This window comes from Drosophila pseudoobscura, chromosome 2 (assembly GCF_009870125.1).
Source record: "Drosophila pseudoobscura strain MV-25-SWS-2005 chromosome 2, UCI_Dpse_MV25, whole genome shotgun sequence".
Classification (NCBI taxonomy): domain Eukaryota; kingdom Metazoa; phylum Arthropoda; class Insecta; order Diptera; family Drosophilidae; genus Drosophila; species Drosophila pseudoobscura.
In genome coordinates, this window is record NC_046679.1 from 23,695,719 (window position 1) to 23,722,344 (window position 26,626).

Below are 26,626 nucleotides of genomic sequence, written 5' to 3' on the forward strand. Positions count from 1 at the left end.
GTAAATAAAATGCTATGGTTATAATTTTTTTATGTCCCTCTAATGGGTATTACGTGAGAACAACATAAATTTTGATTTAGTGCCGCAGACAACATTGGACGTGTTGACCGAAGGCCAAAAGACTCAAGACTTTTGCACCTGAAAGAAAATTGTCTTGTGTCTGAATTAAACGTTTCGGAATACCCTTGTGGAAAAGAGAGTCTGTCCAGACATTAGGCTGGGATTTGTTGGAGGAGGATATGGAAGAAGAACTTCACATGTTCCAACTTTTGCTTCAGAATGTGATTCATCAAACATCGTTTTTACTTAAAGCAAAATATCTTATATGAAAGAATAGTGTACTTATGTAAACGTTTGGGTCTTATGGTTGTATTTGTTGATGAATTCAGGAAATTGAGGGAACTGAAAATTCATTAACCGAAAATTAATTTGAATTAAGGTTTTCCATTAATCGCCAGACAAAGAAACGACCGCGCAGATGTCAAATGTGAAAAGGTCAGAGCTCACACACAGGCACACATATGTTACAGAAATTTGTACAAGAAGGGTATGCATCTGTATAGTGTATAAAATTTAGAGGCCATCAATCAAGTCAAGTGGAAATTTATAGCACTTTTGTTTGTTATTATTCGTTTATGCATGAGTTAATTAGAATATTGGCTGTAAACCTTTCCCCGGACCCACACCCGGTCCGTTTTCCGGACCCTTTGTATTTAATGCACAAAGATTTACGATGTCTGTGTGAGAATTTGTCCTAGTATTAGTGCATTAGGGCACATGTTGAACGGGCCAAGAGCTTATTCCTCAGACTGAGAGCGTCTATGTATGTGGTGTGCATTCAATCGGAACTCAAATGCCAAAATACTGTACGGCCCAGGACTTGGCACGTGTTCTTGATTCGCTAATTTTCCTCATTTCCGCTTTGGGGTTTCGACTGATAGTTCGATAAAAGATTTCCATCAAATTGCACATTCTGTGGCTTTTTATGGTTTTGCCGTGCAAGTGTTCCCAGTGCTTGACCCAAATTTAATATGACTTTCGAGTAGCTGTTTAATATGAGCGTTTTTTGAATAGTCAGTAAGATATTTCAGCAATTCATTTGGAACATCTCCTCCTGAACTTCAGAGGCATATCAAAAATTACCAGCTATTCTAAGCCGTATATCCATTGATGGCATTAAAATTATTGGAGGAAAGGTTAGAGAAAGGATCGAAACCCTTAAAACTTTAGATATGAATATAAAAGTCATAGAGACAATACCCATAACATACCCCGGGATAATCCGCGACCCGTCTCGCAATTTTGTGAGGCATCGAAAAGGTAAAAGAGAGCGCATTCACGCAGCGGAAATGCCAATTAGAAAATATATGTCAACAGGCCAATATGAGATACAATTCCAGATATGGGTGGGTACCCACACCCACAACCAATCAGGGAAGAGAGCAGCAAGGAATTTCAGAAATCATGAAGAGAACAGAGAAGGGATTTACAGAGCTCGTCCCGATAGCACTGGAGAATGCGCAGACGCCTGAGAGGAGAGCTATTTCTCTCACGATGTAAATGTTATGTTAAGATTTCTGTTGAGATTTAACAGTGCCACGGACTTAACGAGTTTCCTGGCATTCGAATGCAATAAAAATGGCAAGGTGGCAACTTGTCAAATGGCCCGACAAAGTGGTGACAGACACATAGCAAAGCTAATTTCTACCAATTAATACATTAAAATTTCATTGTCATTTCATTGGAGAGGTCCTCCCTCAGAGTACGCTGCTCATTTGGGGAGGCACACAAATGCTGCCTATAGAAATTAAAAGCAAATATTTGTGCAACAATTTGTTTGCTTGGGGCAACAAAGATTTGGGAAGATGGGTGGAAAATCTCATTTTGGCAGGGGACTCTGAGGCAGCGGCAAGAATAATCAATTTGAGAATGCCCTCCGCTTCCGTTCGAACAGAACAGAGAACCCCAATAAAAAATGCAAAACAAAGTCATTTCGGCCTCTTGAAAATCCTCTGGCAGCTGCACCTTTCGTCCGAGGGAACAATAAAAAAATTGGCCCTTCGCTTTGCCAGCTGTTTCCACTCCAACCTCCTCCACAGCCTCTCATTCGCCTTTTCGTTTGGTATCAAAAATCCCCGCTAATAATTTGTCAATATTACGTGAGCAGAAAATTGAATAAAAAGCGCTTTTGCATTGAAAAACGGGAATCGGAGGCAGGAAATAGGGACTCCACAGAGGGAATTTTCTTCTGTGGAAAATCAAATAAATTGTTACAAATGAGTGCAACTTTTGCTTTTGCTGTGTCTTTGCCCAATTTCGATTTTTCATTTGCTAAGCTGATTTTCCATTTTCCTCTGCCCTTCCGTAGAAACTTTGGCCATTGCAAAATATGAATAATTCAGCATACGATTCCGGTTTGTTCTTTTTTTTCTCCGTGTCTGACCAGGGCCTCAGATTCTGTCTCTTTTTTTGAAAATTGTGGCCGTAATAAATGCAAATGAATTGGTGCATTTGGTTCTTTGTTTACATTTCCTCGATTTGATATACGAATCAATGTCAAGTCCCCCACCAGGGGTCCAGAGCTGGACAAATGCGAATTGACGGGGATATGATATTTTCAATAGCAGCACATAAATTGTGGATGGAGATACATACTCGTCCCCGTATATGGTATAATCCTGGGTGAAACGAAAGAGAGATGTTTTTTAAATTATTCATCACTTTGAGGGTGGCTCATCCCTCCATCCACTCAACGCAACCCCAAAACTAAACTAATCAACCTATCCACTCGCCTCGACTCTGGTCTAAATTAAAATTCAGCTAAAATTACCTATCAACAAAATAAACTTAATTACTCATACTCTGTGGCTGACTCGAAAGGGCTCAAATTTATCCTGAATAATAATGGTTCCCGCATAGTTCAAGTGGAAACCACAGAACTGAAGCCACAACACAGCGTTTGTGGCAGTGTGTGCAAAAATATCATGGATATATCAAAGAATTTATTACCTCTAATTAGGGAGAGTGACAGGAGAGAAAGGAGTGCTCTAGTGTACAGTAGGCACTCGCTTGATGATGATAGAGTGAACACTGCATAACATGATTAGCCTTACCGTGAGAGGGAGAGAGAGAGAGAGGGTAGGGCTAGCAGATTGGAAAGTGATTTGAAACTATTACACGAGCCAAAGACAGCTACAATTGATGACTGGGCAAGAAAGAAAATTCAGGAAAAGGAATTGGAAAAAGTACTGGACTCTGAGGTCGCATGCAACAAATTGCCGAGCGCCTCTAGAGCCCGTCACCAGCAAGCAAGACAAATTCCATTTCACTCATTGCCAGTATTGACAGTTGCACACACAAATACAGAGACAGAGACGGGGGATGCTGATTCTTCAATCGGGGGGGCAGGAGCTGGGCTGAGCTTAGGATGACCAGCTCAATTTGCTTGTATTTGCCAGGGGGCCAACTGATGATCGAGCCACTGCCGCGCTGTAGAGGCGATGTGGAATCTGCTTCTGCTGCTGATGCTGGACGAACAGCTCAGTGCCTCATAATGCAAACAGTTGGAGTACCCATCAAGCAAGCCGTATCCGGTAGGGCACAGTGGCTAAGACCAATGCAAAAAGTAGCGAAACCTTGTGAGATGAGTCGTTGTAAAACCATATCCCTGATATCCCTAATTGCTTTAATTGGAAGCAATTTCTGTCAGCATGAACTGTTTTCAATAGAGCTATTAACATCTTTCTTTTGAAACATTGATTGCTTCACCATGCACCACTGTGCCTGTTCTTTGCGGGGCTGGGCTGGGGTGGATTGAGAGAATGTGGGTGTGCACTTGCACTTGGATGCCTGTGTGTGCATTTGGGATGCCTTTGTCGACATGCCATGGAATGCTGCTCATTGCTGGCCTCGCAGTTGCCTCGCCTCTTGTGCCGCTACCTCCTGTTGCCACTTCTTCGTGCCGCACTCTGCCTCCAGCTCACTCCACATCCCGTAACGCTGCCTTACTACTTAAAGCGAAAGTAAACTTTGCTTTCGAGCAGACTTCGACACACATCCACACACACAAATTGCTCTGAATGTTGCCAAGCCAAGCATGCCACAGAGAGTGGCGGGGGCAGTTTGGGGCAGGCCTAAAGGGGTGGTCGGATGGCGATGGGCTACAAGCCCCCATCCCTCCTGGTAGGTGTGTGTTTCATTGCGGTCATTTAGCTGCTCCTCAATGCAGCGTGTAATGTGGTCGTTTATGCGATAAAACGATTCCCTTAACTCTTATCAGAGCCGCACCCGTCCACCATCCAATACCACCTCCCTTCAACAAGGAGCAGCGGCCAACCATCATCTGCCCATGTTCCTCCACAAGGGGCCGCAGCCAAAACCCATCACCGCTTTCCAGATGGCAAGTGCGGCATCGCACTTGCAACTGAAATTGAAATAAAAAGAGGATAAAGTAAATAGTTTTTGGGGTCGAGACTTTAGACACCCTTGAAGTAATGATATACTGCCTGCAGTTAAAATATTGATCTCTGGACCTGTGACTAGTTTTAATGGAATAAAACTGATGGACATGGGTATATCGATCTTATCACAATCATCCTCGTAATACCCCCAAAAAGGGTATACAATTATTGTTCTCTCAATAGCCACATTTCCAATTGATTTGCGAGACTTGCCACGGATTTTCATTGAACTTAATGAACCCCAGTTTAAGCCCCAACCTCTCTCTTCCCCCTATTGCTGACCCTCCAATGAAATGGATTTCATAAACTATGACCCAAACACCCAGTCAGCCTTTCCGGGATGTTTATTACTCTGTAAATGCGAAACAAGTGCCAGGGAACATGAGCAATCATCCGCCCTGTGTGACACAGCCATTGCCAAGGCCCAATCGTAGCCCCCAGATTCCTCCCCCATTCCGGACTTGCATTGTTTGGTTGGGTAAAAAGTTTTGTATTACAAAATACAATCAGACACAGATGCACTCGGGGGCAGGCAGGATGCCACAGAGTCAGAGATGGAGGCAGAGCGACAGGAACCGAGAGAGAGAGAGAACAAAGTTTAAGACTCTTTGTGTCACTTTTGCTGCTGCAAAACGCTCTAGGTAGCTCCGGGCGGAACATTGCAACATCAGTCGAGGCGGAGTGGCATGGGGCTTGGCTCCGGGTTCGGGTTCGGGGTTGAGTCCCGGCTCCGGAAACGCATGGCCAAAGGGCAAAAGTCGCCGCTGTTCCTCATCGTCGTCGTCGTCGTCGCCGCATAATAATGTCAGAGACGGGCGACGTCTTTTTCCTGCTGTAAATTGCAAAAATGCAGCCAGAGGATATGCACATGTGCACATGTGTGCAGCTTTTTCCATGTTTATTTTCCACTCTTCCTCTCTTTTTGTTGCAGGTTTCAAGACCAAACGGAAGCCAACTCATACCCCCACAAGCTGAAGCATCCAAAACAGCTACACCACCATCGGTGGAAAAAAGTACGAGTTCTTCTGTATAGAAAAACACAGGAGGCCTGGCAAAAAAAGTTTATGCACATTTAATTCACGGCAGCAGGCTACAAGGAAACAGCACAATAAATCCAGGATACATTAAGTTACACCGACATAGAGGGGTGGGGATGCAGAGGCATGGGGCATGGGGCAGACACAGACAGACAGACTACAGGGCATATGGAGGCGAGCGGTCAACTTCCTCTTTCGTGTTTTGGCACACCAAAGTTTTTACAGAGAAAGACAGGGTATGAAAGGGAAGTAAGAGCCTATTAAATGGATCAAAAATATTATAAATCTTGATTTTGACTTATGATTAGAGGACCTGCAATATATAGAACCAATTAATCTCAGGACTCTCAAGAATGTTCTCCTATATCAAAATCATTAAAATGTAAATTTTCGTAAAAGTAAGCAAGTAAGCTTTAAAGATATTTGAATATTTGTAATCTTTCAAAAACGGTATCGAAAGATTGCCGAGCATGCGTATACTTAAAAAATACAATATATAAAATAATTTATTCATCTAAAGACCAATTAATGGGCATCCTGTAGGTGTACTTCTGCGGAGCTCTGCTCCTCTTGTTGTTGTCTGTTTATGAAATTTGACCATCATGTGCATATATGTAAGTGTATGTTTGTGTGTGTTCTTATGCGCGTATCCTGTTCATCTATATGTGTTTGTGTGTGTGAATTCCACCGGAAGTTAAACATGGCAAAAGGCTGGGGGGAGACGGTGGTTCGTGTGTGTGTGTGTGTGTGTATGTGATTACGACAACGGCTGCTGCGGCAACGGGCAGCGGAGCCAAACGCTGCATGCTCATAATAATTTCTTATTTAGTGAACCATCAGGTGATGGGCGCCACAATGGAGCACACACACCCGCTGACCCACTGCTGACCTACCTCCCGCACCTACTACCGCCACTGACATGTTGTTCAGCTATTTTGCCGCTTGATTTTCTCTTTTTTCAGTTCAGACCCAGAACCAGAACCAGACCTCGACCTCTGTCGTCCTCCTGCTCTGTTCCGCTGTTTGTGTGTCAGATTTGTTCAGTTTTTCCAGCTGTCAGTGTTGCTGTTTTTCTCGCTGTTTGTCCGGCTCCATGGAAGGTATTTAAATTCAAATTAGGCAAATGTCATGTTTCATTCTGGTGACAAGCCAATGACAAGAAAAGAAGTTGATCTGGAATCCACACAATGCAGATCCCAGCCAAATGTGTGGAGAAAATTAAATTTGTGCCACTGATTAGCAATAAAATTTGTTCATACGTTCACATAGCACATATGTATGTATATTTCACAGATGTGTGATTCTCGGGAGTAGAGAACATCTTGAAATGGATGTGTGTCAAGTGGGGGAACAACCTGGAGCGGGGAGTGTTGACCCAATTCGTGTTGGCCACTTGAAATGAGTTTTTGCTGCTCCTAATGCGCTTAACCACATAAAATTTAATTCAAATCAGCTCATTAAATGCCTGCCACACTTGACACACGTACACAAATACGCAGAATACTTGGAAAAGCAGCTATTAAAGGAGGAACATTGGAGCCAACGACAGGAAAACATTTGGTTTTTTCTGTTCGGCTCGGAGATGGGGAGCCGCCGTAAAGGAGAGTTTATGGAGCCACATTAAAGTGCGGAAGTAAGTAGCGCAGAAAGGACGAGGGCCACGAAAACACACACAAAAAGGGACAAGTACATACGAAGAGAAACTAAAAATGCAGCAGCCTCCTTCTGCCCCCACAAAAAAAAAAAAAAAAACGGACAAGGAACAAACAACGTGGAAAGTCAGACACATTAAAGATGATATATTCGTTAGATGGCAGTCAGAGCATGAGATATATTTTATGGACCTGAGGGCCGGACTTTCCACAGCAGGAACTTTCGAGCGGTCAATAAGTTGGTTCCCTCTTTTTATGATAATTTTTAAACATTTTTTACTAATCACAAATGTTGATTGTCTTCTGTACGAACCCCATATTTTATTAGAGGGAACACCATTTTGTTTTATTTCAAAAGATCGTAATCATAATGTTTCTGTTTTTTGGCTTTTATCTTTGGTAATTTTCGAAGACTTATGAGGCGTCTGACTGAAGGACAGTAATTTCCAGTAGGAGGAAAAGCTATCGCTCAAGCCATGAAATTGTTACTTTTCCATGACTAATTTTTCAATTTTTCTAGTTCTCTTTTTACGCTACATATTTGTTCATTTTATTCATACATTTCAACGTTAAAAGATGACGATTTTTAGTTTAATTTTTGTATTTTCCTTTGTTCTTTTGGGACTAGCGAAGAGGCAGAGTGAGTTTTTGCTATTTTGTATTGATAAAATTTGTTGATAAATTCATACATGTGCCAAACTACCGTCTCAATTACAGATCATTGGGGTAAGACAATTATAAAGTTAAGAAAACCTCCTAATAATTTTATTTCTCTCCATTTAAGTTCATATATTAAAAGATCCGAATGGCCGACTATATAGGACCTATGACCCTGGGGCTTACAAAGTTACAGTACCAACAGTAGCATAGCAGATGCCACTTCAACTGTTTCCCACTAAAACGATTATTTGACCCATCTTTCAGGAACTCTACCACTTGCTAACCTCATCAAAATAATCTTTCGCTTCGCCTTGTTTCTCTTTTTTTTTGTGACGCCAACAAGTGTGGCACTTGATCTTTTCCTTGCCACTTGCCAGGACACTCGGATTGTGATTGAGTGTGCAAGAGAGCCCGGAGCCCGTTGGCAGCAGCCCGGAGTATAAGAGAGAACCAGAGAACTCATCGCACATGCTGACCAACGTCCTGATGCCTTTTGTTTGGTCATTTTTGGGGTAGTGTGAGTGATGGAAATTTCGATGATGTCCATTCAACAATGCGAGTTTATTGAGGAGTAGCAAAAGGAATTTAATTTTGTGCGAAACTTTTCCTAGGATTGGGCAAGGAGATTATTGTCATCAGTGGAGCATCAGCTGTCCATCGGCTATCCTACTCCTCCTACTTCTGATTCTGCTGCTTCTCTCTTTATGCATCTGACATTGGATAGATAAAACCCAATTTGTTGCAAATAAAATAAAAAACAATGCCGGCAAGCAAATGGACAAAAGACTTAGACTTTCCTTGTTGCATCAGCGTCATCCGCTGAAGGGATAGGGGGAGCAACCGAAGGAGTTTCAATCGAACAAATTCCTAGCAAATTGCCACTTGAAATAGGAATCGACGACGAGATCTCCGCAGGGCTGGGCTCCACTTCACAAAGAAATCGAAAATCAATGCCGAATTAGAAATTGGAAAACGCATTTGGCATAATTTCAATGTTTTCCCTTTGCTGTATTTACAATTCGTTTATGCAAAGTCTGCTCTTCCGCTCTTCTCCGAGGGAAATCCCACACAGAGATACATATACCTGTACGAGTATATACTTTACGTGCACATATAAGAATATTTTCCATTTCGTACAGGTAATCGATTTCCATGCTTGTGGCGAAATGTACAAAAGAACTGAAACGAGCAGAAAGTAAACCAACTTTGTTGTGTGTTTTCATTTCTTTTTTATTCGCTTTCGTTTTTCTGGATTTGGTTTTCACCAGAACCTTATTCTTATGTGAGAGGGGCATCCGTTGCGTAAACTTGATATTTATGTTGAAAACTTAAAGCATTTAAGAGCTCGTCGAGCTTAAAATATTCCATCGGTGTCTGCCTCGACAGAGAAGTTGATCCAACTTGTTGATTTACTTTGTTGCCCCGACCATTTTCCTCTAGAAAAGTTTAACCACATCTGGGTCTCACCTGTACCGTCTTACACCCTCTTTTCTGATGTGTTTTTTTGTATTTTCATTTAAAGTGAAACCTGCCTGGAATAATCACTGTCTGCTATAGTGTTTTGCCTTTGATCTTCAAAGTTATTTGCATAACAAAAACGTACTCCAAATCAAGGCTTCATTGAACACATCTTTCGTGGTTAGAACTTTAAAGTTAAACAGCGGATTTTCAACATAATTTAAGTATTCCCTAAAGCCAAGTGCACTCGAGTCCTTATTCCATTCCAGGATAAATCCGAGTCTACGCAGAATTATTCAAAAGTGCAAAAGTGCACATGTGCCCTGAAAGGAGAATGACAACGATGGAGGATGGTGGATTTGCGATTGGAAAGAATCCAATTACGAGGGCTATTGGAATATTTTTGACAAGTATTCAATGAATTTCATTCGAGATTTGTTACTCTGAACCAGGACCACCCGGGCCTGGAGCCAGACACGGCCCCAGACAGGCATTCGGCGGCAGGAAATGAATTAGAAATGTGTAAAACAGAAGTTGCTCCATAGCCGCAGCTGGTCAGGAGATGGAGCAGTCGCTAGAGCAGGAGCAGGCTCCTGAGGCAGAAGCTGGAGCCATGAAAAATATTCACTTTTTTGCGGCTGAACAGGAAGGGCAGAAAACTGCGAACTGAGAGCTGAGAACTGCATTGGGGGAATGCTCCCTATGCCACACAGGAAGAGGAAAAATGATTTCCGCTATGGCACCCGGCTGGGTGATAATTCTGCGGGATCCCTCAGCCGAAAGCTGAGAACTTTTTTATGCAATCATTGCGCGGGATTGTCAGTTAACACTGTGCCGTGCCTCATCTTGCACGGAGGCAGCTGCAACCAATTCATTTCATCGAATTATGTGCACAGTCCATGTACCCTGTTCCCCTGTACCCCTGCACCCTGGTAGCTGCTCCATATTGCCTGGTTTCATATTCCCCCTCATTGCATCTGCATAATTTTCAACATTATTCTCATTCCCTGCCACCAGAGAAAAGTTTCAGCTCAAATACCGCAAAAAAAAAAAAGAAGAGCAGAGGAGAACTTTGTCAAAATGTTTGCAAAAACTTCTGCCGGAAACCGAAAACCCGACGGTGGGACGAGCTGAAGAAGTGGAAAAAATTATCACTATTGTTGCAGATTTGTTAGGTGACGGTGACGGAATTTGTTGCCTGTTGTTCCAGTCGGTGGGGGCTTTGATAACAAGTCCCATTTCGGTGGGATCTACCATCCTTTGTCACTGCCCTGCCACCGCTCCCTTCTCGTCTAGTCGTGCGAATGAAATGGGAAAACTCTAATTTGAATATATTAAATAGCGAAAAATGAGCGAACAAATTTCGACAAATTTGCATTAGCGAAAAGGAAGCAAGGTTGTACAAAGTCAAGAGTTGAATCTTTGAGGTGAAAATATTCTACGTATTCTTCTCTAAAGAAGGATAGGAATCAGTTCATTGGACAAAAGTCAAAATAAGTTAAACCATTATATTTATATGATTATTTCTTCGATTATGACGCTTGGAGAGTATTGCCTAGTTTTAAGTATTATCTAAAGGTTTTATCCCTCAAATCTCTTCCCATTGCCTGTGTGCCGGGTCTGGGTCCCTCGATTAACCGACTCGTGGAAAAACTTTTCCCTGACAAATTATATTTAAATGAGCTGCATTTGAAAAGTTGCCGGTGAACGTGAACGGACCCCGAAGCAAGTGTCACAAAATTGACAGAGGCATCCCTTTCAAAAAAACAAGAAAGAAAGAAAGAACAACTGACACAAGACGCCAAATTAAATATGCCAAAAGGCAGGGCGAAATCAGAAATTGGAGCCAGAATCAGAAAACTTTTTGCCTGCAAACATTCCTAAATTCTTCGGCGCTGAACTAATGTCCAGAGAAGGCAAATTTGTTGCGTTCGTTGCTTAAACGACTCAAGAGGCCGCGGGCCAAGGGCAACTTTAAGTCGGATTTGGTTTCCTAATGCGGATCAGACGGCTCACCATCCCCATCCCCATCGCCATCCCCATCCCCAATCCTCATCGTCATACCCATCTCCATGCCCATGCCTATCGTCATCACCATCCTCTTTAGCGTTTGGCAAATTGAAATGAAATTGAATTTTAGTTAGAGGTTGTTCGCAGAAAGTTGATGTGGGTGTGGCAGTTTTATTTACAACTATTCCTCATGTGTGTAGAAAAGAGTTTAATTTGCAATTTGTCGCCCTCATTCAACGCTTAACTTTTTGCTCGGGCGGTGTTTGCGGTTGCATATGCAAATGCCTTGGTCGGCTCAACAGCTTCAGCTCCAGCTCCCCTACAGATCCCCTACAGCTCCCCTACGGTAGAGTTTTTCACTACTAGAGTACTCTGTATACTCTGTAGCCCCTGGCACTGGCATAGCCCGCAGCCCTGCATATGCGATAAAATGTACAAAGTTTTGCGTTAAGGCCCCACCACTTGAGCAGAGCTTTGGAGTTGTTGCCGCTGGCAAGTGCCCGTGCCCGTGCCCTGCCCTGCCTTGTTCTGTTCTGTGCTGGCCTTCTCTGGCAGTTTGTTAAACGCCTTTCAACGGCGTGGTTAGCCAAGCGCAGACCTTGAAATGCCAAGTCCCCCCTACATACACACACACCCTGCCCTGCCCTGCCCTGCCCTGCCCTGCCCTGCCCTGCCCTGCCCCAGCAGTCCTGGCCAGAAGCCGAAGCCGAAGCCACTCGAGCAGCTAACCAGCCAAAGCAAACTTTTCTGCGGCAAAACGCTTTAAAAAACCATTCCGCAAAAGTCATTCTGTAAGTTGGTCCTGCATCCTCACTGCACAAACAGGCGTACATCCATATCCCCACACTCATACACTGACTCATTTATGTTGATTTAGCAAACAAAATGTTTTAATTGAATAACACTTTGGTGTTTCATTGCAGCATACTGGAAAAGTTGTACGTACTACGTATACTTGATGTGGCAGAATGTCTACTGTTACGCCGCTACGTGGCGTGGAAGCTTATAAAATAAATTAATAATTTATTGATACGAGGAGTTCATCAATCAATTCCAGCCACCGCAACAATCTGCAACAACATTTCATTTGCGGTAAATGTGCCAAATATTTTCACTTTCGCCTCTGTGCCTTTTCCAGTGAGTGTGAATCCAGCCATGCAAATTGAATAGGGCTAAATTCAATTTGCTATGCAACAAAACACTATATAAGCAAACACAAAAAACTTGACTGTCTATGGAATATGGCCAAAACGAACCAAAAACAATTCATTTTTGGTAATTTAGTTGAGCGATTTGCATTTCCACTGGGGAGTAATTTCTCCACTTTTGTGCTCACTGAATGAACAAAAATTGAATTGCCCTAAAGCCAGCCTGGGGAAAAAACTGAAATACAATAAGGGAATGTAAAATTTAAATATATATTTAATTAAATTCTGTTGAACATGGAAATATTTTTGCTTCAATTGCCGAACGCGGCATTTTCATTGATTGATGCTGTTTTTGGTGATTTATTGAACCTGAGGTTTGTCTCCTCTCCTGTTCAATTATTGTGATTGTCAGTCAGTAATGGGAGGGGGCGTCGGGGCTAGCAACACACAATGCATATTTATTTAGCTGGGGTTTCATTTTTTACGAGTATTTCCATTGGGGAGAGGAGAACCGCAGTGATTGATGTGGCCATGTTATCATCAAATAACTCCGATTGGAAGCCGGGGGAATCGGCGGACATTCAGTCACATGTGTGATGGCTTTTCCAGCTCCTGCTCCTGCTTCTGCTCTCGCTCATGTGTATCTGTTCAAAAACTCAATTTAAATTGTATTTGTGCTGGGCATATAGTGCAGACGTCAGTGTGGCATCCAGCATGTGTCGAGTGTCAGCGGATCGTGTTCAATATCTATTCGAAAGCAAATGAATATGTGTAAGCGATTAGTTATCAATTGGACAGCAGAAAAAGCTTGTCGTCACTGAGGTCATCCTCATCACTCGACTCGAATGCGTTCTCTGGGACATCATACAGCCGCACCATGGGCTTGTTGGGATCCTTCATCAGCAGGTACTTCCCATCGGGCTGCTTCATCACGATGTCGATGAGGCAGCGCAGGATGCCCCAGGCATTGTCCATGCTCAGATTGATTTGAGTAGAGAACTCCTGAGGCTTGAACTGCTGTGTGCGCAGAATGACATGGCGCAGATGATCGCGTGTGGACACACGGGACACGTAGCCTAGTTTCAGCTGATCCGAGCCGGAGAGGACAGACTCGACGGTCCAGCGGGCCAGCTTGCAGGCATTGTTACGCAGCTCTGAGGCCAACACAGCACCATGCTGGGTGTCCAACTTCTGCCGCCACTCCAGGCTGTTGGACGCCTTGGAGTCCCATTCATTGAGGGCGCGAATAGACAGGAACTGCACCTCTCCATTAGGACCCTGAAGAACGCCATTGTGCTTGCAACGGGCAATCAATATGATGTTATTCCCCAGATCCCACTGCTTGTACCGGTAGCCGATCGAGACGAGATCCACCCCGGACTCCTCCAAGGTATAGGGCTCCTCGAACTGGTACTTCTTCTGATCGCCCCCACGGAGAACCTGCTGGCAGAAGTTGTGATTGATGAGGGTGGCCTCCATGGCCAGGCTGTGTGGTGAATTGATGGAACCCTCCTCATCCAGAGGGGGCTCCAAGGCTGTCTCGTTCACAGTCAGTAAATCGAACTGGGCGTTGTCGCGTTTGTCTAGAAATATCTTGTTGCCAACCTTGTCGAAGACTACATCCCAGGAGTAGTTAGAGCGAGTGCAGCACATGATGGTGGCCAGTATCTCATCGGTGGCAAAGATGTTGCCAATGGTCTTGGACAGGCGGCGGATCACGGGATCATCTGTGGTGGTCAACGTGTGAATTATGCGGTCCGTCTTGAGTAGAGGCCGCTCGTTCTTCACGTTAATTCGATCATATGTCTTGTCGTAGTACTCCAGAGACCCACAGGTAACCACATCCTGGCCCTCTTTCACATTCGGCAGCGATAACTTTAGAAGACGAGGAAAGTCGATCTCCTCAATGGACACCCAGTCGGAGCGGACCACCACGGAGCTCTCTCGCATCCGAGTGGGTGCATTCCGACCGAACCGACGCCCCATTTGACGGCGGTTGTCACGACCCTTTCCGTATTTGGTACGCTCATTAACTCCAACTCCGGGCTGATTTCCACCTATTCCAGTCACGGCACCGCCACGTCCAGTGCGTCCCCGCGTCCGGGGATTGTTGCGGGTATTGCCACGGAACCGACCCCGCTGGAACGGCCTGAAGCCCTTGAATCCCGAGGTGTCCACCAAATGAAACGTGGACTCGTCGTCCTCGTGAAAGTAGGCATATTGATTGCTATTACCAAATGACGAGACGTACTTGTTTGCAAACTTCCTCTCCGTCGGCGGCGCGGTCCAATCGGAGATCTTGCCCACGCGATCACTCTTGCAGAAGGGTTGGTAGGGCACATCCACGCTGAGCTCCTCGCATGGACCCCATCCGTGCTCGTTGTACTCCAAAACGGGCTTGATAAAAGGAGCGCGACCCGACATAGTCGATATCAATCCAAACTACTATATTATTAAAAAATTTAATTTCGCTCTAGAATTTTTTTGAAGTTATTTTCATATGATATATGTAGTGCCTGTCTAAGCCTACTAGATGTGTAGATATCTTGACGTTCTTCTTCAGTTTGTTTCAGTTCTCAGAGAACAAAATACGTTAATAATTTAATGAATACATAAACACAGAGGCTGTGGAATTAAAGTCACACAATAATTAAAAAATGTGAAATCAAGGAGCCCAGGCCCTGCCTTGCCTCAACCTCAACCTTGATCTGAGTCTGCAGATAACGTCCACCGGCAGCCAGTAGCCATGAAGCGATGTTTCATTCCCTGAATGTCTATCGCTATTTCATTAACATCGTTCTGCTCATCCTGGCCACGGTGTTCCTGTTGCTGCGCATACTAGCCTGATTGAGGATCGACTGTATGGACATAGATATGAAGGTTTCCGCAGAGTTAACTTACCTCTTCTACGTATATCAAATATATCTCACAAAACGCACGACTGACTGCTGAGCTGTGGAAGGGGATTATCGCTTGACAACCACCTAAGCTAACTTCGACGTGTAGTCCCATTCATACGAGTACAAGTACGCGTACGAGTACGAGTATTATTCCAACTTTTGAGCCATTGTCCAGAGCTAAGTACCAGGATAGGCACAACCGAACAATGCACTACAATGGTGAGCAGGACACCGCGTGACAGGCTTGTATGCAGTGCCTGGTCATCTGCCAGGATATCCCATCCTACGGCAAGTCTCGGTTTCCTTATTCTTGTTAACTCAAGCTGCTGCTCGCCCTGTCCCCTTGTCTTCCTGTCTTCCTGTCTCGCTTGCTGGCTGTGTGAGATTCTTACAACAATCTCGTTAAGAGTAAAGGCCAAATTATAGTAAAACTAACAGAAGGCAAAAGGTAATCACATAAAAAGCTTGTTAGATAACAACGTGAGTCCCCGGCGAAAAAGGAAACGGACATCCTCTACCTTTCTACCATTATGCTCCCCGAAAAGAACTACACGGAGCGTGTAAATGTGTTTGGGTGTGTGGAAAATGATGTACAGGATGGGGTATGCTGCGTTGGACTGAGGTTGGATAGGACTTGCGGTGGCATCTTTCAGAGGAGCAGGCGGCTAAGCTTTGTCAGGGCGACAGGGTGTCATGTGTGATGTGTGTGTCACTGGCAGCTGCTGCTGCTTCTACTGCTCCTGCTGCTCCTCCAGCTACAGATTTTCCCTCTATCCTCCTACTCATCCTGTTAACAGACTTAAGCCGATGGGGTGTGAGTGTAAGAGAAAGTGTGCGCGTGTGCGTGTGTGGTTGTGTGGATTATAATTGCCATGCGACTGTCAGTGACTGCCTGCCACTGCTGGCTGCCGCTACTGCCGCTACTGCCTCTGCACCTAGCTGCACCCAGCTGCAGATGTGCGGCTCGTGTTGCAATATCATTTTTAATGCAAACCGCATGCCACATTATGCAGCTGCATTGCCACGTCACCGCTGTGGTGGCCCCTGCGCCCTACATCCCGGCACCACTCATTTGCCTGCAACTGAAGCTGGAACTGGGGCTGTGGATGGGGCGCCGGCACGGCACCTCCTTCCAATGGTGTCGGAAAAAGCAGCAGAAGCAGCGGTTTAGCAAAGGAATATAGCCAAGAATAATGCCCTGGCACATAAGTAAGTACTTACCCAGAGCACAGCAGCATCAGCAACTACAACTACAGTGAACAACAACTACAGTGAGCACAATCACAATGCCAACAAGAATAACAACAGCAGCAGCAGCAAAGTGAAAAACCGCTTGCATACTTTGCGGCGCTCGCGAGCAATAAACGACGCTGGCAATGGCTCCGCCTCACCACACCCCTTAAACCTAACTGACGGAGGAAATACCCACTGCATATGATACCCTCATAGAAGGATATATGATCCATATCAAAATGGCGAAAAAATCCATTTAGAAACGAAGCTATAATGAAAAATGTCAACAAATGATTCAGGTCAGTGACACTTCGAGTAGAGTATCTACCAGTCGCATATATATATATAGTTTTAATATATTTCCTTTTTATTTTTGTGCGGCATCAACGCGAGGCGGCAGCTTCTGCTTCTGCTGCAGCTTTTGTGTTGCATAAAAATTAAAATTTATGCCAGGCAACTTGGGCAAAGCACTGCAAATGCCATTGTTTTTTCATTCCTCCGCCAAACAGGCCTCCCCCACGCTGATGATGTTTTTTGGCGGCGGAAGGACATTCACGTTCTGGGTGGCTGAATATCCCAGCTTTTTCCCCTTCTCCTCATTCTGTTGCTGCTTCTGCTGCTACTCGTACTACTGGCTTGTCAAGCCCACTTACATTCAATTCATCTCCGGCTGGAAAATGAAAATAAAACTCCCTCTCAGCCCCTGGCCTACAGCCTCAGCAGCAGGCGCCACCCCACTCGTAATTGCAGAGCAATTATACATTCTTCCCCGGACAAGATGGATACGTAATTAATGGCACATTAAATTGTGCCACAGCAATATTAATTGTCGTGATTGATTTATGCAGGTAATTAACATTTTGAGCAAGTGGGAAATATATTTTACGAATACCTTCTCTCAGCATATAAAAGGGGGACTCACCCCCTCCTTTCCACTCATCACCTTTACAAATCCCATCAAAAATTGTATATTTTCAAACATGACAGTCACATGAGTTTGGGGAATTTATTGTGAGAAACCTGGGATATGCTGAGGCAATCAAGACAGCTTTTACACCGAACCCTAAAATCTGCTCCACTGTGGAGAAGAGCCACGTTTATCAGCATCCAAGGATTCCCAGCCAATTTGACCTGGTACTCGCCGAAAACAGGTTGCTTTAGATCTGCACTTGAAAAAAGGAATTTATCTTCAAAAACCTCCAAAAAGATGGAGTTGCCAGAGTCCATTCTTGTTGGCTTCGGTAATCCCCTGCTGGACATCACAACCGTGATAGAGGACAACATGCTCTTGGAGAAGTACGGACTGGAGGCAAATGCGGCCATCATTGCCGATGAGAAACATGAGAACCTGTTCGAAGAGCTGGACAATATGGACAATGTCCAGTACTCGGCCGGAGGAGCCTGCCAGAACTCTTTGCGGGTCTTCCAGTGGATCGTGGAGGCTCCCAATAGGTGCGCCTTCTTTGGAGCGGTGGGCAAGGACAAGTTTGCCGATCGGATAGTGAAGAGAGCGAGTGCGGATGGCGTGGAGACCCACTACCAAGTGAAGGAAGAGCTACCGACAGGTATGGTTTATCCAGTACATAACCTCTTCCCCTGATCTTTATGGGGTTATTAACTGTAGGCACATGTGCGGTGATTGTCAGTGGTCAGAACCGATCCCTGGTGGCTAATCTGGGTGCGGCGGCTCTCTTTACCGAGGACTGGATGGACGAAGAAGAGAACTGCTGTGTGGTGGACTGCGCCTCTTACTTCTACGTTACGGGCTTCTTCTTAGCCGTCAGTCCCGACACCGTGTTCCGCATGGCCAAGCTCTCCAGCGAGACGAATCGCACCTTAATCCTCAACCTGAGCGCCGTTTTCGTGCTGGAGATGCAGAAGGAGCAGCTGGATAACATAATGCCTTATGTGGACATTGTCATTGGAAACAAGGAGGAAATCCTGGCCTTTGCGGAAACCCACTTGTGGAATACTAAGAACATCTTCGAGATAGGGAAGCAAATGCAGAGCTTGCCCAAGGACAATGGCAGGCCGCGTATGGTCATGGTCACGGATGCCGTGTGTCCAGTGCTTTGTTTCCAGGAAAACGAAAGGATCCTCGAGTACCCCGTGCCGAAGGTGGACAAAAAGAAGGTAGTGGACACCAATGGCTGCGGCGATGCCTTTGTCGGGGGTTTTCTCTCGCAGCTGGTGCAGAAAATGCCTCTCGACTACTGCATCCGCACAGGAATTTTCGCTTCTCAACAGATAATTGGCGTGCTTGGAGTTACAATCGACAAGCTCCCTAAATTCACCGATAATTGCATATAGGATTGCTTTTTGGGTATCTCAGAGTTTCTCAATTCCCTTTTCTTACCCTGTTCAAACAAATTTTAGTTAAGAATCCACATAAATCTCAAATAAATTACCAGGCTTACCGAGAATATCAAATGGAATTTTGCCTCTTTCTATCGGTCTATATTTTGACCCTATTTCAGTCAGCAAAATGCAAAAATTATTCAATCGAGTTTACTTACTGTCTGTCTTCTGTTAGCTGCTGAAATATTATTGCTATTTTATCTGAAATTATGTCTCTCCCTTTATCCTAATTTGAGAAATAATAGTTTTAGTACCATTCCTAGTCTTTAACATTTTGAAGATTAAAACACTGGCGTGGATTCCTCCTGTATTGGGGGAAATATATTTCAGATAATACCAATTAATTCATAGCTTCATGTGAGGTTTACTCTTCTGCTTCGTATGCAATCACTGCTTTAATTTAAGCTACGACTCTGGATAAATTCATTGATAAATTCATCTAGAAACGTTCCTGCAAGGTTCCATCTTGCGCACAGAATATTCAGTAAACCAAATAAATTCCCACTTGATTATCAGATTAACTCTTGCTCTCCCCATAAGCGATCAATATAATAATTTAAGGACCCAAGACCAACTTCTTGTCTGTCTTTTATATATCCTTTTTGCGCCAGTACCTTGTCGTGCATGCATATTGCTGCCTGTGGCTCTGGGTTTTGGCCATGGCTCCGCCTCGGGCCCAGCTACTGGTGAAAAATAAATACATTTAAATGTATAAAACTCTCTCTTTCCCTGGCCATGGCGATGGCTGGCGCGATGGCAATGGCTCTGGGAGAAAGGCAAACAGAAGTGATGTAAAAATATGCGTTGCATACTTTGCAGCGCCAATGTAAATTTCCTCCTTGCCATCCGGGGCTTTGTCTCCAGGTCCTGCTTGCCTGCCGTCTTCTGTCTTTCGTCTGCTGCCGCCGGCTGTTGACTTTGGCCTGACAAAATATTGCTACCATTTCAGAAACGTTGAAGATGTAGACAACACTGTGGCAGAATCTGGGAGCTATGAGCTGGAGTTGGGATCCGGAGCTGGACACAAGAGCTGGAAGCCGAAGCTGGGGCAACTGGACATGAGCACGTGCCAGGAGAGTACAAGGAAGGACAACGACGACGACTGTCTTCCACTGATTAAAACGATGCGTCCTCGTGACAGCGATTTTTTCTCGTTAAATCCTTAAATGTCGCTTCGTTTATCGTGAGCTTTGTTTTTTAACTTTTCCAGCACTACCCCTGTCCATTCCATTCATCCATCGGCTCCCTATGGTGGTCCCTCTGGTGTGTCTCCCTCAGAGCTCAAGCGATAATTTATGCATATATCCATGGTGATTTATGACATTATCCGTCCCTGCCCTGCCTCAATGCCACCAACTCCTTTGTGTGCTCAATGGCTCAGCATTTCTTATGCATAGTTCTGGAACGAACAGCACTGGACTGCACAGCAGTGGAGTGGATAGAACTGGGGACACCGCACAATTAGCTGTGGCAAAAATGAGCAGCAAACAGAAAGGATATTCACCAGCTAAAGCCCAAGCCAAAGTCAAATATCTTTAACTCTGAACTTCCTTTAAGTCTTTCGAAACTTTTCCATGTAAAAAGAGAAAAAAGTCAAGAAGAAATCTGTGCCCTGGCAAAGTGCCGGCTAGAAACTTTTCAGATTTGTCATATGCACATCTCCAAGCTAATATTCCCCGAGCTGGGGGCCACATGAGTTATGACTTATGACGGGGCTCCAGCTCCAGTTAGGTGAGATTTGGAGAGACAGGGCATCTAGGCTGACAGCTTAATTATGGCAGTCAAGAGAGCTTCCTTCGGGCGGCTTTTTAATTAACTGCGAAAACTAGGGAACAGCCCAAAAATTATATTAAAATTGTTTTGAGAGAAATATCAACTTTATTTATTGGTGAGATATGCTCGGATCGGATTCTTGTGCAGTTTTCGGCCTGAACTTTGATTTCAGGTTGGGTGAGCAACGAAACTTTATTCAGGCTAAATCATAAACTTGCTAAACAACTTTCGTTGCAATCAATGAACAATTTTCAAATGAAAACTTTTTTCTCTTCTCTCCAGCCTGGAGACGAATTTATGCAATTATGTGATTTAATTTGATTAGGTCCATGCCAACAAAACGAAGAGCCAATAGTCAACAGGCACTAAACCGACAGAAGAACAAAGCCAAGGCCAAAAAGCAGGGAATTAGCAGCCGAATCAGCGTCCAAAAGTGGAGAAAAATTGTGCTTTTCAGGCTCGTATACTAGTAATTCCGTCTGGCCCTAGGGCACAGGAAACAGGATTCGCTGAAACGAAGAGAGAAATAAAGGAACACGCATTGACGGGAGACTAGCTAATAAAAATCACTCATACGCAATGGGGGACAACAGCAGCAGCAGCAGCAATAGGAAACTCCCAATCCAATCCCCACTCTTCGGACAAGTTTCAAATGCTACTTGTAACTTTGTTACAACAACCCCGAACACCGAGCACAGTACGAGTAAATGTTAAAAGTTCTCTTGTTCTGTTTGTGCAAGAAATGGCTAAAGTTTTCTTTTATTTTTGCTGTATTTTGTACTTTGTAACCAGCAAACTCTCTTGGCCAATGCCAACGTCTCGTTGAGAACCCTTTTCTCCTGCACTTTCACCCTGTTTCCCACTCATTTACGCACTCAGTCTTCGGTCGGGCAGTCAGTCAGCCAGTAAATCATTCTAGGGGAACCACAGACTTCCCAATGTCTTATTCCGCTGTCTTGTCTCAAGTGCTGATTGCCTTTTGCCATTGTTGTGGCTGCTGATGTCGCCCTCCGGGCGTCCCGCTCTTCTCATGTGTCCGTGATTGTGGATTATGTGAAATTATCGAATATATCCGGGATTATACCCATTGTTCCTTCCTCCCAATCCTTCTCAGAGCTACTTATTTACCATGTATGTATATCTGTATAGATTTGATGTCCAATTGGTCGTCGAATCAATTGAATTAAGCTGAAAGCATTTTTATTTCGTTTCCATGGCCACATGGCCATCATTAATTGCTGTAGATTCTTCTGGATTCCCTTAAATTCTTTGACTTAAAATTCCATTTTTAGTCTTACAATCGCAGTCCCATCGGAGGAGCAGCAGCATGCATTGCAAATGTCTGAGCCATTTGCATAGAGTTTTGTGTCTGGGGGAGGCAAAAGTTTTATGTTAGCAACGAAGGACGATAATTTGCAGCAGTTACAATATTTCATGGAATATCTCTGTGCTTCTGCTGCTGCTGCCGCAGAACTTCAATAAAGTAGCAGCAATAAAAAAGGGAGAAGGATTTTCCCCACTCTCCCTCCTTCTTTTTTCTGTATTTTGACAACCGCAAAAGTACCACAAATAACAGAATAGAAATTTCAATCATTCCTTTGGCCATATTTTGTGCCAAATGTCAATGACTGGAAATTTGTCAACGGAAGCAATTGTACAATTGCATAAGTTTTGCTAAATACGAATACATCTGTATAAATAAATATGCAATGTGACTCGCCTTTGTTTGATATGGATCCAAGTCTTTGTCAGTGTTCTCCCTGCTCCTGCTTTTGTGGCCACTCAACGCTAATGGACTTTAAAGTGTGTTCTCAAGCATTCACTGCCAGAAACCGCCTCAAAAACAGACAGTGGATATCGGCAAAGTTTCCACGAAAGTGCTCTCCCAGCATTCTTGTCGCACATATCACGCATACGCCCCTTTGCAGTCGTTGGAACAGATCCAAATGCAATCCGAATCCGCAAGAAGTGATCCGCCAGCAGCTGGCAAAATAATATACTGCCAGTCCCAACACCAACACCAAACACCAAACCCAATCACAATTACAATCTCTCTTTGCCGTCTCTGACTCTGACTCTTTGACCAAGCAAAAAACTCTTTGGTGGCTCGTTATTATACCCCCTACTGTTTGTGAAGCGGGTATATTGATTTAATGAGGAAGTATGCATGCTCTTTTTACTCTGAAAGGATCTTTTCTACGTTTATAGATACTGGGTATATTATAGTCGCAACACAACACACAACCTTTATTCCTATCTTTTTTTCCTAATTTTCTAAATGGCTTTCATTCGGTGGGCATGCAAGGAGCAGCAACCAAACGACTGTCGGCATGTGTGAGTGGCTGGGTCTCCGTGTTAATTAGCAATATCAAGAGCACTTAAATTTGATACAGATTATAACACCGAAAGTTGCTCCTTCCCCAGAATCAGAAGCAGAGTCTCTGCTCCCTGTCTCTGCTGGTGGTGTGTGTGTGTTTTCTTTGTTCTCCATCCGAACTCTCAAGTTGCTCATTTGGGGAGCTGGCTGATTGTGTTTGCGGCTGAGTTGGCCATTCGATTTGCAACTTGTGGGCCATGCTTAGAGCTCGTACTCTCTGAGCTCGAGCCCCGAATGCAGCAGTAGCAGCAGCCAGAAATAGTTAGTAGTTGTTACACAAATTGTGCACGCTTTAAGATTTAAGAAATTTCGGACATTAGCCTTATTTAAAGTGCATCAGGCTGTAGTCCAGTGCCCGAATCAAAAAGGCATTACCAGAGAAGGAAGTGCGAAGGAGAAAAGAAAACTAAATGCACATTTAACAATAAATGAGCAACGTTTTTGGAAATTAACTTTCAACAACATGTGTTGAAATACATTTATCTTCCGCTCTCATAACGAGGCCTCCCAACTCCCAACAAAACTCAGTTTAACAACTAGGAAAAGAAATCCTCGAACAAAAACAGGGGGAAAAAGGAGAAAATGGAAAGGTGGAAATTAATTTGAGCGAGAAAAAGGAGTGAAGTGGAAATTATGAGAAGCTGCCAAATTGTGCTAAATGAGCCCGGGCAAGTGGAAATTAAAAAGGAACCCCGGAAAGAGGGGAACAGTCTTCCAGTCATATCCCATTCCACATCCCTGGCAGTGCCACTGTCTGCCTCTGGCCCTGGAGCCACTTGCATTATGATTGCATCATTTGGGGCTAATTTGCATTTAAATACTTGGCTCTGTTATTGTTCGAGTGCAGCATGGAAACTTTTTCCAGGAGCAGGACTCACGGTCCCAGTCCCGCGGCCACTTTCGACAAAGTTATGCCAAGTCAAGGATATCACAAAAAAATGTCCTGCCGTGGCCGGACAACTTCTGTTAATGCGTTTGAATAATGAATGGTTGAAGGGGGTAAAGGGGCAAAGGGGTATCGGTATGCGGACCGGGACCGGGACCGGTTGCACCTTGGATACGTTCGTCCTCTCCTGCGTATAAAATCCCCTTAGTCCTTAGATAACAATGTACAAACTGGCGCCGTCGGCGTCCAGCCCATGATGGTCATTATTTAAGGCGTCCGTCCGATGCAGCAAAGCGAAAACTGAGAAGTGGAGAAAGACGTGGGGAGAACTGAGCAGCAGAGAAGAGAAGAACCCGGAGAACTGGTACTCGGCCATCTGCCTTGGTGAGGAAAAAGCAACGCGAAGATTTATTGAACGCCAAATGAATCATTTCTCTCTTTCTCCCTCTTGCTCTCGCAACTCTTTGGCGCTGAAACTTGGTACCGCACCTCCGAATGGGAGGAGGGCGACTGCCTCTTGGCAAGGGGTTGCCATTGCCCCTTCATTTCGTCGCACTTTTAATAACTTCTATAAAAGTTTCATGTCTCTCGGTGGCAGCAAACTTGCATGCCACTGCAACTGCAACAGAGCAAAAAGTTTGCGTGTGTTTGGCACTTGAAACTTTGCTTTTCGCGAGATCAAAAAAGTATGGCCTCGAAAAGGGGGGCTGCATATATACCTCTATATATGTATGTATATGTAGATATGTGTACATGCAAAAGCAAAATCAGTGGAAAATAATCTCGTCAAGTATTTAAAGTGACATTAAAAAATATTGAAAAACTCGATAAATACTTGCTAAGTATGCTGGATGCTGCTGGGCGGATAATCTTCCAGGGAAATTAAATAGTTAGGTGGGGCTGCTACGCTTCTGGCCGAGCGCAGCGGTGCGTATACGTGTTGCAGCCTTATATAAGTGGCTCCAACATCCTTGAAAATAGTTTCCCTGCAAGTGTTTGCATTCAGACTTAAAGCGCTGAAAGTTAAATGAGTTATAGCCCAAAGCAAAGTAGATTTAATCGGGGATACACACAAGGAAATTTTCGTGTAGCTTAGTGTAGAACCAATTTAAGATAGCAGCTAGATTGCTTTACCACAATTGGTTAGAACTTTCCCAACCATCAAAGCCAAATAAATTTCCCTCAAGTGAGATGAAAATGCATCTCATTTCCATCTGCATCTGTCACCACAAATGTGTTGGCACAGATCACACATATTTTCATTGCGTTTCATTAATTTCATTCATTTTCGGCAATTACTTTTGCGGTGCACCCAAAGTCAATTTGTGTGTGTGTCTGCTCATCCAGAGGCAACTCGAGATCTGCGAGAACGCGACGCTATCATCAGAGATAGCTGTTGCTGCCTCTGTGGCAGCTTATTCAGTTCAAGCAATTGATTTGCCAATTTGCCAAATAAACAGAGATACGGAGTGACAGAGTTCAACAGGAGTATTTGCCTCAGTGAATCAGTCCATCAATTACCGACACAAGGAACCTGCAACCAGTACTGTCTGACAGACAGATAGACAGGCATACATCTGGCCAAATGGAAAGCTGTATCCCTGGCAGCTTCAACTGGTAATTGGGGAATGGGCCACAGTTTTAATTAGCCAACGCAATTGGGTGATTGCTTAAATGAATCGAATCATTTTTGTTGTACGACTACGAGTACCTGCCTCAAAGATACCGTATCGTACTCGTATCTTTCGGAACAACTGCTGACAACTGTTTGAACAGTTGTTTATGATTGCTATTCATCAGAAACTTTCTATGGGTTGAACTCTCTTTCTCTCTCTCTATCTATAGATGCTTTTGTTGCCTATGGGGTCAGGTGAGACATGTGGGCCTCTTTAGCTCAGTGGCAGAGCACTGGTCTTGTAAACCAGGGGCCGTGAGTTCAATTCTCACAAGAGGCATGACTTTTTTTTGGTATTCCTCCCCTAGCAATTTGATGTGTTGCACACATTTCAAGCATGATTGAGCTGCTGCAGCAAGGCATTTTCTAGGTCTTCAATCAGGCAATGACATTTCCGATATTTGACTTACGCAGGCGGATCGTAGCCCAAACCCCATTTCCCTTTCCTAGACATGACAAGTCAATTGACAGACAGCAACAATTTTGTCTGTTCCTGGTCCTGCTCCAACGGCTGGTACCTTCCCCTTTCTCCTGGCTCCTGCCACACGGAGATGCAATAATTTGCGATGCCGGGGCTTCCCCGTGACAGGCACCGACACGCACACGGCCTGAACCGCATGCCGAACGATTCACTTCCGCCGAGATCCTTTGCCAACTTCATCATGCGCATATTCACAGTTCATAAAATTGAATGGGGAATGGGAATGGGAATGGGTCCAGAGATTGGGCCATACTCGTACAGAGGAAGAGCTCTGCCTGACAGCGGCTCAGCAAATCGAAATAAAAATTTATGTGCACATGTTTGAATTTATTGCCCCGTCTTTGGGTAGCCTGCTCCTATGCCATGCCATGCCATGCCATGCCATTGGGAGGACCCCAATTGCGAATCCTTCGTGGCGTTTGCGTGTGCAAATGTTATTCAATCGAATGTGAAATCATATGAATGATGCTGCTCTCACTGCTCTCCACTCATAAACATTTTATTTACCTTTAATTTCG

At 44.3% G+C, this 26,626-nt stretch overlaps 2 protein-coding genes, 1 long non-coding RNA gene and 1 other non-coding gene across 4 annotated transcripts; 3 read left to right on the plus strand and 1 right to left on the minus strand.

The window, feature by feature from the left end:
* The first annotated feature begins 7,680 nt into the window (after positions 1 to 7,680).
* Positions 7,681 to 8,595, plus strand: LOC26532463 (uncharacterized). Its single transcript, XR_001451870.2, has 3 exons — positions 7,681 to 7,789; positions 7,867 to 7,875; positions 7,934 to 8,595. It is a non-coding gene; the product is annotated as an uncharacterized lncRNA (long non-coding RNA).
* Positions 8,596 to 12,841: 4,246 nt separating this feature from the next.
* Positions 12,842 to 14,984, minus strand: eIF3d2 (eukaryotic translation initiation factor 3 subunit d2). The gene has a single exon (XM_033385924.1). The coding sequence runs from the start codon at positions 14,847 to 14,849 to the stop codon at positions 13,212 to 13,214; it is 1,638 nt and encodes a 545-aa protein (XP_033241815.1). The 5' UTR covers positions 14,850 to 14,984; the 3' UTR covers positions 12,842 to 13,211.
* Positions 14,985 to 17,518: 2,534 nt separating this feature from the next.
* Positions 17,519 to 18,989, plus strand: Adk1 (Adenosine kinase 1). Its single transcript, XM_001359455.4, has 2 exons — positions 17,519 to 18,123; positions 18,183 to 18,989. The coding sequence occupies exons 1-2, from the start codon at positions 17,586 to 17,588 to the stop codon at positions 18,866 to 18,868; spliced, it is 1,224 nt and encodes a 407-aa protein (XP_001359492.3). The 5' UTR covers positions 17,519 to 17,585; the 3' UTR covers positions 18,869 to 18,989.
* A 6,846-nt stretch (positions 18,990 to 25,835) lies between these two features.
* Positions 25,836 to 25,907, plus strand: TRNAT-UGU (transfer RNA threonine (anticodon UGU)). The gene has a single exon. It is a non-coding gene; the product is annotated as a tRNA-Thr (tRNA).
* Positions 25,908 to 26,626: the final 719 nt, after the last annotated feature.